Source organism: Nipponia nippon, unplaced genomic scaffold (genome assembly GCF_047370975.1).
Source record: "Nipponia nippon isolate SJK-2023a ecotype South Korea unplaced genomic scaffold, ASM4737097v1 scaffold_13, whole genome shotgun sequence".
NCBI classification, from domain to species: domain Eukaryota; kingdom Metazoa; phylum Chordata; class Aves; order Pelecaniformes; family Threskiornithidae; genus Nipponia; species Nipponia nippon.
In genome coordinates, this window is record NW_028262324.1 from 17111319 (window position 1) to 17130257 (window position 18939).

At 67.7% G+C, this 18939-nt stretch overlaps 1 protein-coding gene across 5 annotated transcripts in view; it reads left to right on the forward strand.

Annotated features, from left to right (window-relative positions):
• Positions 1-18939, forward strand: part of SLC12A5 (solute carrier family 12 member 5) — a 32975-nt gene that overhangs the window by 8575 nt on the left and 5461 nt on the right. For 2 of the 5 annotated variants that reach the window (XM_087750066.1, XM_087750069.1), the window contains exons 2-25: positions 5631-5725; positions 5978-6109; positions 6323-6469; positions 7093-7147; positions 8198-8328; positions 8522-8763; positions 8842-9053; positions 11350-11517; positions 12178-12276; positions 12414-12471; positions 13183-13357; positions 14220-14338; positions 14680-14778; positions 14891-15010; positions 15163-15267; positions 15341-15509; positions 16373-16568; positions 16652-16821; positions 16894-17025; positions 17206-17313; positions 17483-17605; positions 17686-17873; positions 18199-18213; positions 18806-18939. In XM_087750066.1, coding sequence (XP_087606192.1) covers positions 5631-5725; positions 5978-6109; positions 6323-6469; positions 7093-7147; positions 8198-8328; positions 8522-8763; positions 8842-9053; positions 11350-11517; positions 12178-12276; positions 12414-12471; positions 13183-13357; positions 14220-14338; positions 14680-14778; positions 14891-15010; positions 15163-15267; positions 15341-15509; positions 16373-16568; positions 16652-16821; positions 16894-17025; positions 17206-17313; positions 17483-17605; positions 17686-17873; positions 18199-18213; positions 18806-18939 — 3192 coding nt within the window. Of the gene's footprint in view, positions 1-3773; positions 3811-5630; positions 5726-5977; positions 6110-6322; positions 6470-7092; positions 7148-8197; positions 8329-8521; positions 8764-8841; positions 9054-11349; positions 11518-12177; positions 12277-12413; positions 12472-13182; positions 13358-14219; positions 14339-14679; positions 14779-14890; positions 15011-15162; positions 15268-15340; positions 15510-16372; positions 16569-16651; positions 16822-16893; positions 17026-17205; positions 17314-17482; positions 17606-17685; positions 17874-18198; positions 18214-18805 lie in introns of those variants that run through there. The other 3 variants (XM_087750070.1, XM_087750068.1, XM_087750067.1) reach the window with 3 other exon arrangements.

Genomic DNA, 18939 nt, shown 5'->3' on the forward strand with positions numbered 1-18939 from the left:
CTGCAGAAGTCCCTGGCTGCCTGCAGTGAGGCTCTGGGCACAGCCGCGATGAGGCTTTTGGTGTTCGCTCTGCTCCGCCGACCTGAGCCTGTTTATTTCCTTGTTTATTCCCAGCTCCACTCAAGGTCAGGGCTGGCAGGAGTCTTCTGGGGACACCTTGCTGGGCTGGGGGAGCCACGCTGGCACCCGGCTGTGCCCTTCCCTGAGCTCTCACCCTCCCCTTGCCCTCTGCAGCACCAGGATCTATCCCACTCGCTGCATTTCCATTGCAGCCATGCCAGCGGCACGGCGGCAAGCATTTCTGCCTTGCTGGGGTCTGGCGGGAGGGCTGGACACGGTGCCACTACAGATGGAGCAGGCAGACTGTCCCTGAAGCCGGGCCTGGCGAGATGGTGCTCTGTGGGACGGCAGGCGCGGGGCTGGAGGTGACGGGGGCCCTGGGGGGCTTGGGAGAGCAGGGGAGCGGCTGCGGGGAGGGGCACGGCAGGGCCCTCCGCACCCGTGCCGAGGGCGGCTGCTGCGGGGGAGTGGGATTGCCCCCCCTGCCGAGGGTCGCACTGAGCTCCCTGCGCGGAGTCTGTCTGTGGGGACTGTGGATGCCCCGGGGGGGTGGCAGAGCTGTTGCATGCCAGCAGGGCCTCCCCAATGCGTGCCGGCTGCTCCAGTGCTGGCCGGACAGCAACTTGCTGAGCCCAGTGGCGCTGCTGAAGCCCTGGGTGCCACTTAGGCCATTTCTGTTGGAAAGGTCCAGCAGTGTCCCTGCTCTGGTCCCCGCTCTGGACAGCCTGCGAGAGCCTCATGACAAGGGCTGGAAGGGCTCCAGCCCTGGCAGCCCGGCAAGGGCTGGGCTGGTGGCAGACCCTCTGGGGAGGTGGTGGGGAGCGGGGGAGCAGGCAGGGCTGCTGCCTGCAGTGTCCAGGCTGGCAGCTTGCACCGCTCTGTTTGGGCTGTGGAAATATCAGATGCAGCCCCGCTGCAGGCTGCCGTGCCAGTGCTCCAGCCTGGAGGCACCGGACTGCCCAAGGAGGGGAGACCCAGGGCCGGGAGCTTTGCTGGAGCTTGTGTCCACGGCCATTTCCAAGGCAGGGCTCGGGCTGTCAGAGAATCTGGGAAGCTGTTTAAACGCAGCCAGCCAAAGCGCCTGTGCTGGAAATCCTGCGCCTGCAGGGCCGGCTGATCAAAGGGAGGATAATCCCAGGTTTAGGAAGGAAGAGGATAGGTCTGAAGTATCAGTTGGTCTAATTTGGGTCAGGCAGTGAAAGAATCCAGCCCAAAAGGCCACTCGGTGTGCCTGCTGGCTGGAGGGGCAAAGCGCAGCCCCAGCGCAGAGGGAGCATCCCACCCCCCCCCACCCCACCCCACTGCCGTGCTGCAGCTGGGAGCCGGCACTGCTGTGCATGCTGCCAGCACGAGCCAGCGCTGCTCTGGCCACTGGTGGTCTCTGCTTCAGTGGGGGCTGCAGCAGCTCCGTGGCCTCTCCAAGGGTTACCCTCCCCGGGGCAGCTGGCAGATACCCTTGCTCAGGGGAGAGGGAAGCCTGGGTGGGAGCAGAGGTGCCAGTTGGCATTAGGGCCCCTTGGCCATCCCCATCTGTCTTAGGCACCCCCAGGCCAGCAGCCCAGGGCCAGGCCAGCGGACATGTGACCAAGTCCCCTTGATGGCTGGGGGTGACTGAACAGCACCGTGGCCTTCCCAGCCAGCAGCTCCTGCAAAATGGCAGCAGCTGAGGACATCAGCCAGGGCCACGTGCTCACCCGTGTGCTCACCAGGCTGCTGGGGTCACCCTGGGGTGCCCCTTGCTGCTGGCTGCAGGCAGAGCCTTGGGGAGCAGGAGGAGGCTGCTTGCCAGCCAGTGCGGTCGAACGCTCTGGCAAAAGTCAAGGTGCCCCGTGCACCTCCAGGGGAGCCCCGGGGCGTCCCTGGGCGCCGTGAGCAGCCACCGCACTGCTGCTGCCCCTGGGGCTGGCGGGACTGGGGCGGTGGGGTGGCACAGGAGGGGCCAGCGGCCAGGCCCGTGCAGGGGGTCCCTGAGCTGTCAGCACCCCTGTGACAGCACCCAGTGGGCCTTGGGGCGCTGCGGGAGCACAAACAGAGGCGCAGGGGGAATGTGGGGCTGGGGCTCGCCGTGTGCTGTGGAGGGGCTGGGCTGGCCATGGCCGGGCAGGAGCGGGCAGCAGCCCTGACAGCAGCTCTGGTTAATTAGCCCATAGGGTTTGGCTGCCCGGGCTCCCCCCAGCCAGTGCTCGGTGCCCTGTGCCATGTAAAGCGATTAGGGAGGATTTGGGATAAGGGACCTGACGCTTCCCAACCCAATTTAGGGCTGAGTAAAAAGCCATTAGGAGATCACATCGTGGCTGGCGCTGCAGCCCGAGCGCTGCCCTGCGGGGTGGGCGAGCTCCTAGGGGCGCAGGGACAGTCCCTCGGCTTTGCGGGCCCCGGGCTGCCGGGGCGAGCAGCAGGGCTGGCTTTGGGACGCCCTGGGTCGGCGGTAACCCCTGCCGCAAGCGGGACTGCGCAGTGCCCGCAGCTGGGCTGTGGGTTCCTGCCAGCAGCCCTGCCGCCAGCCCTTCCAGCCGCCGCAGCAAATTAAAAGGCCGATTCATGTTGAGTGATCCCTGGGGAGGGGGGCGGCTGAGCGCCGGGATCGAAGCCTGGCACGGCTCGGCTCGGCTCGGCTCCCGCGGCCTCTCCCGAGCCGGGCTGCCCGGCCCCGGGGCTGCCCGGCCCCGTCCCGCGCTCCCGCCCCGGTGCCGCCGGGCCCGGGCTGCGCTGGGGGAGCGGGGCTGGGCCGGGCGGGCCCGGCGGACGCGGGGGGACCTGGCGGCGTCCCGCGGGGCCCCGCGGCCGGGAGGTGTCGCCGTCGCGGTGCCGCCGGGCAGGGCCTGGCCGTGGCGGGACGGGAGGGGGACGCGGCGCCCCCGCACGCCCCGCAGACCCCGTGGCAGCCGCCGGGGAGAGGCCGCACCAGCCCCTCTGCGGCAAAATGGTCTCCGGCAGGAGCGGGGAGCGCATCGTCACCTGGGACCCCGCGGCCCCGGCGCTTAACTCCTTCCACCCTGCGGGGAAGGGGCGAGGCGGGAGGCCGGGGTCCCCCCGCGCCCTGCCCCGGGGACGCCGGAGCTGCGCCGCCTGCGCCTCCCCGCGTCCCCGCCAGCCCGGGGCCTCTCCTGGTGCCGCTCCTCCCGGCGGCACCGCCGGGCGCGGGGCTGCTGTGCCCCGGGCCGGCCCTGGCAGTCCGGGGGGTGCCGGCGCGGGGCCGCGGTCCCTGCGGTGCGGGGGCGGGCGGCGCCCCGGGCCGGGGGCGCAGGTGCCGCCGGGCTTGGGGCTGCTGTAGTGCCGGCAGGTCGGTGCGCGGGCGCCCCGGGGCGCTGCCGGCCCGTGGGGCCAGGGCGGGCCGGGGCGCGGGTGCCGGGCAGGCGGGCGGGCCGGGGCGCGGGTGCCGTGCGGGGCCGGCCCCCGGCCGCCCGCGCCGTTACATAAGAGCGGGAGCCGAGGCGGCCGTGGCTCGCCGTTGCCATGGAAACCAGCACGGTGATGTCGTCGGCCGGGTAGAAGGTGGCGAGGCGAGGCCCCTGCAGGCTCCGCGCTGCCGGTGGGGTCCCGGGGCCTCGCTGGGAGGCCCAACGTCCCCCCTGCCAGGCTGCCCCACCCCGGGCCCCCTCGGTCCCGGTGGGGAAGCGGGCGCCAGACACCCCCGGTCCTGCGCCCTCGCGTCCCTGCGCTGGGGATGGGCCCCGCTGTCGGCCTGGAGGGCGTCCCCGTTGGCGCGATGGACGTCTCACGTCCGCATGGTCCCAGGAGCCAGTGCAGGTGGGTGGGAGCCGTGGTGAGCGGGTGGGTGCCAGCCCTTGCCGCTGCTGTTACCTAACGAGCGCTGGGTGCAGGAGCAAGGAGCACGTTGGGTCCAAGCTGAGAACCCCCTGTGCACCCTTCGGTGCAGGACACGGGGCAGGGCACATGCTGGCAGTGCCGTGTGCGGCGCCGGGTGTCCGTCCGAGGGGGCTCCGGAGTGAGGCCAGCTGGACCTGTGGGCCGGGGTGTCCTGGTGCTGCCACCACGGCCATTCCTGCGCAGGAGGAGCCTGCGGGCTCTGCCCCACAGTTTGGCTGTGCTGTCAGGGACACTGCTGCCCCGCTGCCCCATGCTGGAGGAGCCTGGGGACCGGTGGGAGGCGGGGAGCCAGCTGGTGGGTCGGTGTCACCTGCAGCGCTTGGGGCTTCACCTCCCGGTCAGCCAGGAGTGCCACGTCTGCCGGGGAAATTGCAGATGGTGAATCACCACCGCACGCAGGCAAACTGGCTCCCAGGATCCCGAATATGAGTCAACTGGAAGGAGGCAGGCGGTCTTCAAAGGACCGGGCTGCTCCAAACGGTCGCGGGGTCTGTCTCGGGGCTGCCACGTGCATGGGTGGCTGCACTGCCTTGGGCCATGGGTGGCCCCTGCTCCGTCCCTGTGCCCCCAGGTGCTCCCGGGCTCTGTGCTCAAGGCTGGCGGAGGGGACAGCTCTTGCCCCAGGCCCGGGGTGTGGAGCAGGTCTATAATCCTGCCCATGCAGGCAGCCTGTCCGGCGGTGCTGCTGCCACTGACAGTGTGATTGCCCTGGCTGCGGGGCCACGGTGGTGGGGATGGGTGCATGGCAGGGAGCCCCTCCCCTCCCACCCAGGGCTGGGGACCAGGCTCAGCTGCCGGGTTTTCCTGTGCCATGGGAGCCGTCACCCGCCAAGCCGCTCTGCCCAGCACCATGTCCTTTGGCTCCCTGGCTCCACACAGCCCCTGGCCCCCTCCCCTCTGGGCCTCCGCTCAGGGCTGTGCCGCTCCAGCAGCACCATTCTCACTGTCGCTCCGTTTCCAGCCTGATTTATTTCTGCTGCTCTGCAGCTCCACTGTTTTCCTTGCTATTAAGCCGACTCCGGGTTTCTTCTGCACGAGGTCGTTAATACAGTGAGCAGCCACAGCCCTGTCCCAGCAGCTCTGCAGGCTCTGCACCGCTGCAGGTGGCTCCGCTGCCCTGGGCAGAGCAGCAGCGCCTGTCCTCAGTAGCGGCACCACCAGATGCCTCCCCACCTTGCAGCACTGCCGGCGAGGCCATGGCCCCTGCTCCTGTGGTGCATGTCAGGGAGCAGGACCAGACATCTCGCCACTCGCCCCGCTCCCAGCCAGGACTGTCCCCTTCCATAGTAGCGTGCTGAGCAGCCGGCTGGATCCTGCCCCTGGAGACGCAGAGCTGTGGGCAGCCCCGGCACGCTCACCCACGGGCACCCCGCGACATGAGTTATTGCTGCCAGCCATCCCGCAGGGAGGGTTCCCCCTGGATCCACACCGCTCACCTCACTGCGTGGATGCGCTCCAGTAGGTCCGCGCGCCGGCCCGGACAGGCAAGGCAGCACGTGGCTCCTGGGGATGGGCAACTCCTGCCTATGCGTGGCGTGGGAGGTGATGCTGGTGGCTGGGATGCAGGGGCTGCCATTGCCTTTCCTGGGCGTGAGCGTGGTGCCCATGGCCCTGGCAGCCATCCCGCGGGAACTGGGGTGCAGCTGCGACCCCTCGCAGCGGCAGCCCAGCGGGGTGGATGCTCTCCCGGCGCGGGCTGGGGTGGGGGCTGCCTGGCTGACCCAGCATCATCTCTGCAGGCGATGGCAATCCCAAGGAGAGCAGCCCCTTCATCAACAGCACGGACCTGGAGAAGGGCAAAGAGTATGATGGCAAGAACATGGCCCTCTTCGAGGTAGGGTGCATGGGCAGCGGGGCAGGGAGGGTCCCTGGGGAGGGGGCCAAGCTGGGCAGCTGTCCCACAGCACCCCGGCCCATGCCCTGGGCACCAGGACATGCCAGAGCCCCAGGCCAGGGTTCCCCCAGCTGCTCCAGCCGTGCCCGGCGGGGTGGGTGGTGGGGTGGCATCTGGTGAAGTCCCCGGGTCCCAGGGCTGGCCGGGGTCCCAAGGGACTGTCCTCATGGCTCAGGGCTCTGCTTTCCACAGGAGGAGATGGACACCAGCCCCATGGTCTCGTCCCTGCTGAGCGGGCTGGCCAACTACACCAACCTGCCACAGGGCAGCCGGGAGCACGAAGAGGCCGAGAACAATGACGGGGGCAAGAAGAAGCCAGTGCAGGTGAGGGACACAGGAGGGACACAGCCCCTTCTCCCGGCCCCTGCCTCTGCAGTGTGGGGCCACGGGCTGCCCCAGGGACAGCCAGGTCCCTTGGCCCCTGCTGGGGGGGCGGTTTCACCCAGGGTCCCTGGCTGCATTGCAGGAGGAGCGGGACCCCTCGCTCCTCTGCCAGCCAGGCCGGTGAGTCCTGATGGCTGCCCGCTTCCTCGGCAGGCCCCGCGGATGGGCACCTTCATGGGCGTCTACCTGCCCTGCCTCCAGAACATCTTTGGGGTCATTCTCTTCCTGCGCCTCACCTGGGTGGTGGGGATCGCTGGCATCATGGAGTCCTTCTGCATGGTCTTCCTCTGCTGCTCCTGCGTGAGTGATGGAGCCGGCCGGGGGCCCCCACTGGCCTCACCTGGGGTCTGGGGGTTACCAGCCGGGCTGCGAAGAGGTGCACTAGCTGTCGGCCCACCCTGCCCCTGCTCCTGCCCCTGCTCCTGCTCCTGCTCCTGTCCCACTTACAGCAAGGAGAAGCCTCTGGCTTCCCAAAGGAATCAGCAGCAGAATGGTGCTCAAATGGCGACCCAGATTGTAGCTGCCATGCAGGGGGGATGTAGCAAGGGGCCCCCTGCCTGGCCCTGCACGCCATGCTACAGAGAGCTGTCCCACCAGGACAGTGACCCCAGGGCAGAGGCTGGGGGGGGCTGAACACGGGCAGCGTCCTGGGCAGCCTGGGGACCCCTCGTGCCTCGTGGTGCTGCCAGTCCCTTCAAGGGGCTCAGCCCCCAGGCTGCGCTGCTGGCCAGCAACTGTGCCTGCCCATCCATCCATCCATCCATCTCTCCCCCAGGCATCCCAGCCCCGTGGCACATCTCAGCGTGGCCCTGGGGAGCCCCATGTCCCAGCATGGCCCCAGCTCTCCCTTCCCACTCCCCTGTCCCTCTGCCCCAGCGAGGAGGGAGCTCTGCCGGGTGCTGACACTGCGTTTCTTCCTGCAGACAATGCTGACGGCCATTTCCATGAGTGCGATTGCCACCAACGGCGTGGTGCCAGGTAGATCCGAGCCCGTGTCCGTGTGTGTACCGGGGGCAAGGGGAGCTGGCTCCGTGCCAGGTCAGGTGCCTGCGGGAGCCCCTGTGCCCCAGAACGGCTGGGCCGAATGTGGCAAAGGGCTTTTCCCAGAGAGTATCCCCTGAGACCATCCCGCTCCCTGGGCTGTGCCAGCCAAGCTCTGGGGCTGCTCCATGCCGTGCACCCGAGGGCAGACGTTGCTGCCAGCCACTCCCCAGCCTTCTGCCACCAGCCCGCACGGGTTCCCCATGGCCCGGGGGGAGTGCAGAGCTGGAGCTGCCACCCGTCCCCAGAGCCGCGAGGTGCAGATGGCAGTGAGAGCCGCCAGCCACGGCTCCTCCCTCCGCCAGACTGGCGAGGCCACGGGGGAGCCAGGGAGACATGCTGGCAGGAGGATGGGGAGCCGGGCGTGCCGGGTGCCGTGGGCTGGGTGATGGGGTGGCCTCTCCCGCCCACCTCCCCGAGCCGTGCCAGATGCAAGGATGCTGCTGTGTGCAGTCTTTACCCCCGGAGAGGCACTGGCGGGGGCTGGCCGTGCGAGTGCCCCTGGGCTGCCTCCCCCAGAGCATGCCCAGCCCCGCAGAGCCCCGGGGAGCTGGAGTGGGCAAACTGCGCCGGCCCGGCTGGTCTGCCAGGCTGGGCACGGCACTGACAGCCCCAGCACAGGGCGTAATTAAAGCTATTTATCATTCTGCTGCCTCAGCAGGACCATTGATCCCAGCAGCCTGGCTCTAACGGCTCCTCTGGGAGGATGGAGCAGGGCATAGGCCATGTCCCTGGGGCTCCAGCGCCTGTCTGGCATCCCAGGGGACACGTGTCCCCACGGCCATCACACCTGGATGCTGGGCTCCTGGGGAATGGCTCTGCCAGCATGGTCACTCCTGCTGCTCTGGGGCCCTGGGGCCTGCGTCCTGCTCTGTGCTGGAGCGGGGTCCAGGGCTGCCCTGGCTCCATCCTGCCCTCCGGGATGCCTGGCAGGGCTGGGGGTGCCGCTGGGGTCTGGCTGGGACCCACTTTTGCTCTCTCCGGCAGCGGGTGGCTCCTACTACATGATCTCACGCTCCCTGGGACCTGAGTTTGGTGGGGCTGTGGGGCTCTGCTTCTACCTGGGCACCACCTTTGCCGGCGCCATGTACATCCTGGGCACCATCGAAATCCTGCTGGTATGTGCCTGGTCCCTCCCCCCACGCAGTGCCAAGGTCCTGGCAGGAGAGCTCTGCCCTCACCTGCCTGTGCTGCCCGCTCCTTGTGGCCCATCAGGGAGCTGAAGCTTTGCAGTGGGGCTGAGGGACCCTTCCCCAAGGGTCCCCTCCATGGGGCCATTAGCCGGGCGGTGATGTCATGACTCTCTCCCAGGCCTACATCTTCCCGGCCATGGCCATCTTCAAGGCAGAGGATGCCAGTGGGGAGGCAGCCGCGATGCTCAACAACATGCGTGTGTACGGCACCTGTGTGCTGACCTGCATGGCCACCGTGGTATTTGTGGGGGTCAAGTACGTCAACAAGTTTGCCCTGGTCTTCCTGGGCTGTGTCATCCTCTCCATCCTCGCTATCTACGCTGGTGTCATCAAGTCAGCCTTCGACCCACCAAGCTTCCCGTGAGTACGGCATCCCGCGGGGCTGCGGTGGGGCTGGGGTGCGCAGGCACATGGCTGAGTGCCTGCCTCCCCCCCCAGGATCTGCCTCCTGGGCAACAGGACCCTCTCACGCCACGGCTTTGACCTCTGCACCAAGATGGTGGTGGAGGGGAACGAGACGGTGGGCTCCAAGCTCTGGGAGCTCTTCTGCACCTCCCGCTTCCTCAATGCCACCTGTGACGAATACTTCACCATGAACAATGTGACTGAAATTGAGGGCATCCCTGGTGCCGCCAGCGGCCTCATCCAAGGTGGGCACGGCATGGGAACGGAAGCATGGGGATGAAGGCATGGGGATGGACGTGGGGGGTTGTGGCCGTGGGGCCGGAGGTGCAGGACAAGCCCCAGGGGAGCCGTGGTGGGGCAGTGGCCATGCTTCCTGGGCAGCTCCGCTGGCAGGGCTGGTGGAGGGACCGGTGCCGCGGGGGGCCATCGTGTGCGCGGGCGGCCAGCCCCTCGGGCATTCCAGGCAGGCATTGTGGGAACGGTCGGGCAGTGCCGGGTCCAGGTGAGGGGCGTGTGGGTGATCCCTGCCATGGGCTGCTCTGCACCTCGGGCGCAGCGAGCTGCGCTCACGCTGCACTGGGCAGCGGGATGGACTCCTGCACCACGCAACCGAGCTGGGTGCTGCAGCTGCCTGCGCGCAGCAGGACAGCTCTGAAGGATGCCCAAAAGCTGGGGAGGAATAAATCCTCCCTCTGCTTCCTCTTGGCCTTCGGAAAGGCTGGTATTGATCTGAGGTTTTGCAAGGAGCGATTGCCCCTCGGGGACACTTTGCTGCTGCGGTTCCAGCCACGCCGGGAGACTAACCAGGGCATTAAAACTCGTGAATTTGCTGGGAGGAGTCACTTCTGACCTGTTTTCCCAGAGCTGCTGGTACATTTGCCAGGTGCTCGCACTCCGCAGTGGGCAGCGGAGGCTGATGCTCAGTGCCATGCTCAGAGGGCATTTGCAGACCCCTGCTCTGCAGGGCTGTGCCGGCAGGACCTGCTCTGGGCACTCCCGCACCAGGGCGGGTGTCGAGGCTCAGGAGTGCAGCACCCCATCGGGCTTCCCTGCCTGTGGAGCCGCGAGCAGGATCAGCCCTTCCCTGGTACGGCAGCCGGGCCGGGCGCTCCTGCAGTGCCAGGCTGGGTGTCGGGGCGGTGGCTGTGCTGGCCGTGCAGCGTGCCGGATGCATGCAGTGACCTCATGGTGGCTCTGTCTCTGGCAGGTCCCACAGAGCAGGGCAGGGGCTGGGGCACCCAGGCATGGCTGGCACTTGCCACGGGGCAGTCCTGGCTGCATCTCTGCCAGGTGCCAAGGCTGAGACTGCTCCGGGGCAGCGGTGGGGCCGCTCCAGCCCATCTCTGCTGTGGCAGCTGCATGGACCCAGGCGCGGGAGCTCGGACTTTGCTAAGCGTGTGGCACTTGGGGCTACAGCTGCCAGGCTGCATCATGGCGATGCAGTGGAGTGTGTTTGCTGGGTGTTTGGGAGGCTCCCAATGGCATCCCATGCTGAGGTCTTGTGGGGCAGATAAGGAGTCCCTGGCTGCTGGGTACAGCCTGCTCCTGCTGGCAACGGTCCTGCCAGAGAGGGGACCCGGACCCCCCCACCCGGCCAGTGTTTCTCAGGGCAGCAGACAGCAAATGCTTCTGCATTTGGGGTGCGCGGGGCAGAGCCAGGACCTGGCTCTGGGGCAGCTGGTGGCGAGGGTGACCGGGCAAGCAGCGTCTTGAGACAGGGTGTCACCACGTGGTCCCTGCAGAGGTGGCTGGGGCTGGCTGTGCCCCCGGCGCTGGGTCTCCCTGCAGAGAGAAATGTGCCTTTCTGGGAGAATAAGCCAGGCAGGGCTGTGTCAGTGGGGGCTGCCAGCCCCGTCTGTCACCTGAGAGCAGCCAGGGGAGGTCACACAGCTGGGGAGGGGTGCTCAGCTGGGTGCTGAGGGCTGGTCCCTGTGGGGCCCCTTTGGACTCGCTCAGCAGCCCCTTTGCAATGCCATGCCAAGGGCTGTCAGCCTCTCCCTGCTGTGCCCCGGCGCTGGCTGCTCTCTGCTGTTCCAGTTTCTCACCGTGATCTGCAGCCAAGGCAGCACGCGGAAGGACACTAAGCCTGTTACATCAGCCCACTTGTAATCCCATCAAAAACATTATCAAGTTACTTTGACACGATCCACTTTCCTTAAACCTGAGTTGATCAGCATTAATTATATTACCCTCTTAATTATTTGCTGCTGCAATCCCATGTCAGCCGCTCCGGTATCTTGCAGGGACAATGTCAGCGGCAGGACGGACCTGCTCTGGTCGCCCACCTGCACTGCCAGGCCTGTCCCCAGGCCGGGTGTTTCTGCACACCCGTGATGGGCTGGGGATGCCCCGTCCCTCGCCTGCCAGATGCCAGCGGCCCGGCTGCCGGCCGTGCCGGCTGCTTCGTGAGGCCGGGGCCAGGGGAGGCAGTGCTGGACGCCCCCGTGCTCCGTCCTGTTGGGCCGCGGGGTGAGAGGGTGCTGCGGCGGCTCCGTGGCACCTCCTCACGCCGCCGCGCTGCCCGGCCTCCTGCCTCCGCAGAGAACCTCTGGAGCTCGTACCTGACCAAGGGCGTGATCGTGGAGAAGCGGGGGCTGCCCTCCGTGAGCACCCCCGACACGCCGGTGGACATGGACCAGCCCTACGTCTTCAGCGACATGACCTCATACTTCACCCTGCTCGTCGGCATCTACTTCCCCTCCGTCACAGGTGGGAGCCGCCCCCGCCGCGATCGCGTGCGGGGCACCGGCAGGCGCACGTGCCACCGGCGTGCTCCGGCGCAGCCCCACGTGCGCGGGCCCCCGTGTGGGGGCGGGGGCGGGGCCGCCCGCGCTCCGGATCCGGCGGCGCCGCGCGGTGCCGCCCCGCAGCTCCGGTATTTACAGCTCCGGGGGCGGGGGAGCTCCCCCCCCCCCCTCGCCCCAGTCCCGCTGCGGGGCTGCCGCGTCCCGCCCGCAGCTCTGCCGGCGCCGGTGCGACCCGCGGGGCTGTCCCGGCTGCCGCCTCCACCGGCGGGGGCTGCCGCCGCCGCCGCAGCACTGGCCGTCCCTCGGGCCGTGCCCAGCCTGGCCTCCCGGAGCAGCGCCGGGGCCGGGCTCTGTCCCTGCCGCCGCTGCAGTCACCGTCCCCGCTTCAGCGCGTTAAGGGCTCAGGAGCCCGGCGCTTAGGAGCGTTTTGAGCCGAACCCTTGAACGGCCTCAGCCCGCGGCTCGGGGGGGGGGACGCGGGGAGCGGGCTGGGGGCCGGGGGCCCGCTCCCCGCCCTGACACGACGCCGAGCCGGGGCTTCGCGGTGCCGGGCGTGCGCCGTCCTGCGGGCCGGGCGGGGCTGTGGCTCTGCCCGCCGTGGCACCGTCCCCTCTCTCCCCAGGCATCATGGCTGGCTCCAACCGCTCCGGAGACCTGCGGGACGCCCAGAAGTCCATCCCCACGGGCACCATCCTGGCCATCGCCACCACCTCTGCGGTCTGTATCCTTCGGGGCTCGCCTGAGCCCGGGCCGGGGGGCTGCGGGCAGGTGGGTGTGCTGCGCGGGGCCGCCCCGCCGGGCTGGGCGGGGGGCGGGCGGGACTCCGCGTCCTCCCGGCTCTCCTTGACCGCCCGGCAGATATCAGCTCTGTCGTCCTCTTCGGGGCGTGCATCGAGGGGGTCGTCCTGCGCGACAAGTGAGTGCCCCAGGGCCGTGCGGGGCGGGTTGGGGGGAGCCCGGCAGCCCCCCAAGAGGAGCCTCCAAGAACAGGCTGGGGGGGGGGGACTGCAGCTGGGACACACTGGGTGGATAGACTGAGGGTCTGCAGGGGTCCTGGGGTGAGAGTGCTGAGGTGGGGGGGCTCTCAGGGGGGCCCGAGCTTGTAACAGGCATTGGGGGCTTGTGTGTGCCCTGAATACCCCCCTCCCCATGTTTTGCTACACATCCGCAGTCCTTCCTCCCGCTTCAGGGCTGCAGGCAGCGTGCCTGTTTGTCAACAGGCAGAGCTGCCTGCGCTGCCTGCGTATCTGGGGCAGCCCAGCTTGCTGCACGCAGCAGGTGACACTTCTGGGACGCCAGCGCCAACACAAACAGTATCCAACCACATGCAGCCTTAATTGGCCTCTTCCTGGCACAGGGGATGGGGAGCCTCCATCCCACGCCTCCCCCTTGTCCCCCCCAGGGCCACAGGTGGGGGATGGGGATGGACCCTGGCTACCTGAGTCCCCACTCCCTTGCTTGCCCCCCGCGGGGGGTGGGGACCATCAGCAGCCAGGCAGGGCCTGTCTCCGGTCCCGTGCCCCTCGGTGGCCCACCTGCCCGGGGGGCTGGCTTGTGCCACTGCAGCGCTGGTGCTCTTGGGGCTTGGCCACAGGATGGAGCTGTGGGTGATGCCGGTACCCTGCAGGTTTGGTGAAGCTGTCAACGGGAACCTGGTGGTTGGCACCCTGGCGTGGCCATCCCCGTGGGTCATTGTCATCGGCTCCTTCTTCTCCACGTGTGGGGCCGGGCTGCAGAGCCTCACCGGAGCCCCACGCCTCCTGCAAGCCATCTCCAGGGATGGGATCGTGCCCTTCCTCAGGGTAGGCGTCCCCTGAGCCCAGCACTGCCGGCCCCAAGCACCCACGACTCCCATCAGCGTGGGAGACCAGTGGGCACCCGTGCTGCCCATGCTGCCTCCTCCCGGCGCCACCACCTGCCGCAGCAGCCCAGCGGCCCTGCCCTCGTCCCGCTGGCACCGGCGTGGTGGAGGGCGGCTGTAGTGGCTCTAGCCGTGGTGTCGGTGGGAAGAGAGTGCTGGGAAAGGTCAGGATCCCCTCCCCCGGCTGCCGTGCTACTTCATATTTTATCTGCTCTCTGAAGACACGTTCTCACAACCTCATCTCTCCAAATCTAACTCGACAGCTCCCCCCAGGGAAGAGTGGGCTAATTTTATCCTCCCTCCTTCACCCTGCCAGCCCCAGCTCTCGCTTGCTCACGCTGCCCACACCCTCTAACGCGTCTGGACACGCGCCCTGGCCCTGCCTTAGCGCCCAGGCCCCCGGTGTCCCTGCAGCTGCAGAAGCAGGCGCTCTCAACTGGCTGCATGTCTGTCCTGGGCATGGGGTACCCGATTCCATGCTGGCTGTGGCCAGGCTGAGCTGGGGCTTGTCCCTGGTTGGGTCCCGGGGGACAGGGGCTGCTCTGGGTGCAGGGAGGGCTGCGGGGTCTGCCAGGAATGGGGCTGTATTGGCAACAGGAGCCAGTCCTGCTGGCCCTAGGACTGCTCCCCTGGTGGGACCTGGCTCGGGACGTGTGCCGGCTCGCAGCAGTGCTTGTGTGGCCCTGGTGCACTGCTCGGGCATGTGGGAGGGTCCAGCCCCACTGGGCTGTGGCAAGGACCCTCGCCCAGGGCTGTGCCGTGCCAGCATTGCAGAGCCCTGACGTGACCCTCTCCGCTCCCAGGTCTTCGGCCATGGCAAAGCCAACGGGGAACCGACGTGGGCCCTGCTGCTCACGGCCTGCATCTGCGAGATCGGGATCCTGATCGCCTCCCTGGACGAGGTGGCTCCCATCCTCTCCATGTAGGCAGCATGCTCTGTCCACCCGCACCTTTGCGAGTGGCGGACGGGCCCGTGCCCCCTCACCGTGGCCAGGCGCATGGCGCATGTGGGTCTCTGCTCCTTGGGGGTGGGGGGGGAGGGTGCCCCTGCCTCTGCCTGGGAAGAGGGGAGCCCCACAGGGAGCCCATGGACCCTCCTCAGCCCTCGTTGTGGCCTGGTTGCTCCATGACCCCAGCTCCCTTGTCTGTTGGTGGAGCCCACTCCAGTGCTGGCCACCCTGGGGCTGGGAGATGTGGTGGGGCCTGGCTGCAGCTCTGGTCTGGCCCATTGTGCCCAGCTCAGCCTCACACTCTCTCCTGCAGGTTTTTCCTCATGTGCTACATGTTCGTCAACCTGGCGTGTGCAGTGCAGACGCTGCTGCGGACACCCAACTGGCGGCCCCGCTTTCGCTACTACCACTGGTGAGCTGGGATGGGATAGGACAAGACAGGGTGTCCTGGCACCCCGGGCTGGGGACCCTGGCACTGCTGCAGGGGCTGGGGTGCGCTGATGACGGCGTGGTGCTCTCCACAGGACCCTGTCCTTCCTGGGCATGAGCCTCTGTCTGGCGCTGATGTTCATCTGTTCCTGGTACTATGCACTGGTCGCTATGCTGATTGCCGGCCTCATCTACAAATACATCGAGTACCGCGGGTAAGGGCAGCTGCGGCCAGCACTGACAGCCGCCCCTCGCTGTGGGCTGCTCAGCTCCCCTGGGCTGCTCCTCCTGGGCTGCTCTGGGGTACCCGTGCAGTGCTCCATGGCCGGAGCTGTGGGCATCCCTTATGTGCCGCTGGTTCCCACAGGGCGGAGAAGGAGTGGGGTGATGGGATCCGGGGGCTGTCCCTGAGTGCCGCCCGCTATGCCCTGCTGCGGCTGGAGGAGGGTCCCCCACACACCAAGAACTGGAGGTGAGGCCAGGCCAGGGGCCGGGGGGGCAGGGGGGACAGGGAACGGGTGCTGACTGCAGGGTTGTCCTTCCAGGCCGCAGCTGCTGGTCCTGGTCCGTGGGGATCAGGAGCAGAACGTGGTGCACCCGCAGCTCCTGTCCTTCACGTCACAGCTCAAGGCTGGCAAGGGCCTCACCATTGTGGCCTCCGTGCTGGAAGGGACCTTCCTGGACAACCACCCGCAGGCGCAGAGAGCAGAGGAGGTGAGAGCTTCCTGCTCTGGGGCTGCTGCCCATGCCAGGCCAAGTTCCACCAGCAGCGGGTGCCTGCGGCCATCCCTGGGAGCCCAGTGGCATTTCTGCCCTGCGTCCATGGCTGGCGGCCCCAGCTGGCCAGGAGAGCACCAGGGTGACACTGGGCAGAGCTCGGAGACTCCATGCTTTACTGGTGATCAGGGCACCACGGGGACCTCTGGACCCCTGCCCCACTTCCCAGATGCCCGAGACACCAGCACCAGCTGGGCACTGGTCCCAGTCTTGGCCAGCTGCTGCAGGGCTTGGCACGGCACAGTGCCTGGCCAGGGGCTGCTGTGCTGCTGGGCTGAGCAGCCCCTCCGCTGCCCCATGGCGGCTGCAGCACCGACCCTTCCCACAGCCCCCACAGTCCCGGTGCCAGGCAGGGTGGGAGATGGGAGCCTTTCCCTGCCAGAGCAAGAGCCCTCCCCATTCCCTGCACCTCTGCACCAGCCGGGTGGCACATTAATGAGATTAAGCCCTTGGAAGCAAACAGTTTCTCTCCCATGCAGACATGTTATAATTTCTGTGAGTAAATAACTCTAATTGCTGCTCCACCGCCCATTACAGCCCTGGCACGGGGACACCCTCCACTCGGCATGGCGTAGAGCTGTGCGCCAGCTCCACTCACTGCCGGGCCTCTCCCCTCCCGGCCCAGAGCCACCAGCCTGCCGTGGGGCACGGAGACCTGGGCACCCCACGCTCTGCACCCCTCATCCCACGCCCAGTACCCCACAACCTGCACCTTGTCTGGCCAGGGCACTGCTGCCGGGGCTGGTGGCTGCCGTGCCTGTGGCAGGTACCTGTCCCTGACCCCCCTCTCCTGCCACCAGTCCATCCGCCGCCTGATGGAAGCAGAGAAGGTGAAGGGCTTTTGCCAGGTGGTGATCTCCTCCAACCTGCGGGATGGCATGTCCCACCTCATCCAGTCCAGCGGGCTGGGGGGGCTGCAGCACAACACAGTGCTGGTGGGCTGGCCCCGCAGCTGGCGCCAGAAGGAAGACCACCAGACCTGGAGGAACTTCATCGGTAGGCACTGTGGAGGGTGGGTGCTGCCGGGCTGGAGGGGGGGCTGCGAGCCGCCCTGGCTGATGTGGCCCTTCCTCTCCCAGAGCTGGTGCGAGAGACCACGGCTGGGCACCTGGCCTTGCTGGTGGCCAAGAATGTCGCCATGTTCCCGGGCAACCAGGAGCGATTCTCGGAGGGCCACATCGACGTCTGGTGGATTGTCCACGATGGGGGGATGCTTATGCTGCTGCCCTTCCTCCTGCGGCACCACAAGGTAGCTCGGAACCTGCGGCAGGGGGCTGGGGCCATCCCCGCCGAGCCGTGCCCATACCTCTGTCCCTTGCAGGTCTGGCGCAAGTGCAAGATGCGTATCTTCACGGTGGCACAGATGGACGACAACAGCATCCAGATGAAGAAGGACCTGACCACATTCCTGTACCACCTGCGCATCACCGCAGAGGTGGAGGTGGTGGAGATGGTGAGTGCTGGGACAGGGGTGCGTGCCGCAGTCTGGGATGCTGCACGTGGGAGAGCCAGCCAGACCCTGCCATGGGGGGACGCGCAGCACCGTGGGGACACACAGGGCCAGGCTGGGAGCAGTAGATGCAGCTCACCCTACCTCACTGTTTCTCCTGTGTCGTCCCCCCCCGCCCCCCAGCATGAGAGCGACATCTCTGCCTACACCTACGAGAAGACTCTAGTGATGGAGCAGCGCTCCCAGATCCTCAAGCAAATGCACCTCACCAAGAATGAGCGGGAGCGGGAGGTGAGGATGCAGGACAGCCTGGGTGGCATCTGGCCCCTGTGGTGGCTATGCCGCTGGCCGAGCTGCCCTGTGGCTCCACACACAGCTGGGGAGCTGGGGCTGCTGGCTGGGGTCTGCCCGGCCAAGCCCTCTTTTGCCCTGCTCCCCTGGCTGACCCTGTCCTGCACAGATCCAGAGCATCACAGACGAGTCCCGTGGCTCCATCCGGCGCAAGAACCCAGCCAACACGCGCCTGCGCCTGAGCGTCCCCGAAGAGCAGGTGGGCGATGGCGAGGAGAAGCCAGAGGAGGAGGTGAGGCGCTGTGCCAGAACAGGGCCCAGGCAGGCAGCTGGCCCTGCCTCCTGCCCACTGTCCCCCTTTTCTCTCTGCAGGTCCAGCTCATCCATGACAAAAACGCCACCACCTTCTCCAGCAGCTCCCAGTCCCCTGGCGACGAGGTGGAGACGGCCCCTGAGAAGGTGCATCTCACCTGGACCAAGGAGAAGTCTGTTGCCGAGAAGAACAAGAGCAAGAGCCCTGTCAGCCCTGAGGGCATCAAGGACTTCTTCAACATGAAGCCGTACGGCCCTGCATGCTGCCATCTCATCCCATCCACATCCCTTGGCCTCGGCCATCCCTGCCCGCCCTGGCCAGGCGGATGCAGGCAGGGCCCCAGCAGCACCAGCTCGGTCCTTGCTCTGAGGGGAGGGGTCTGGCAGCCTGGGTGCCCTGAGCCCCTGCGGAGGGGCTGGGTGGGACGTGGGGTAGGGTCCCCACACAGAGCTGCACTGATGAGGGATGGAGCGCCTGGGCAGCGTGCACTGTGGGGACTCGGGGTGCATAGCTGGTGCTCACCTCTTCTCTCTCTTTCTCTCTTTGCCCCCGGCCCATGGTGCTCCTGGCAGGGAGTGGGAGAACCTGTAAGTCTGGGTTTGGCTGGGTGCTGGGTCCCAGGGCAGGGGGAGCTGGGCTGCCGCTTGTGGGCCAACGCGCTCGGAGCCATTGGGGTTGCTCCCGAGCACGAGGGCGGCTCGGTGTGCCGCGACAGCTGCTACCGGCATGGTGCTAGACAGTTCACCCGGGCAGTGTGCGGGGGCCATGGCTGCCAGCCCCTGCGCAGACTCTGCGTGCTGTGCAGTGCCCATGCCGCATGCTCCTTGTCTGCCCTGTTACGCTGCCGGCAACTTCCTGCAAGCCTGGGCTCGGGCTCCCACAGTGACATTCACACTGTCTGCTCCTGCTTGCTCACACACGGCTCAGCCCCCAGCAGCCATGGCGTGCCGTTCCCCATGGGCACCGTGCGTGGCCCCTCACCTTATGGCCACTGGTGCGAGCTCAGAGTCACCAGCGGCTGTGCTGGGCAAAGCTTGCTGCTCCCTGAACTCATGCCACAGCCTAGCCCTGGGCCCCTCTGGGGCAGGAGGCCAGCCTGCCCCATGGCTCCTTGGGGCTGGTGTGGGGCCAGAGGCTGGCTATGCCCATCCCTGTGCCCACACGTGCTGTCACCCCCAGGAACCAGTCCAACGTGCGGAGGATGCACACAGCTGTGAAGCTCAATGAGGTCATCGTGAAGAAGTCCCAGGACGCCAAGTTGGTCCTGCTGAACATGCCAGGGCCTCCTCGCAACCGGAAAGGGGACGAGAACT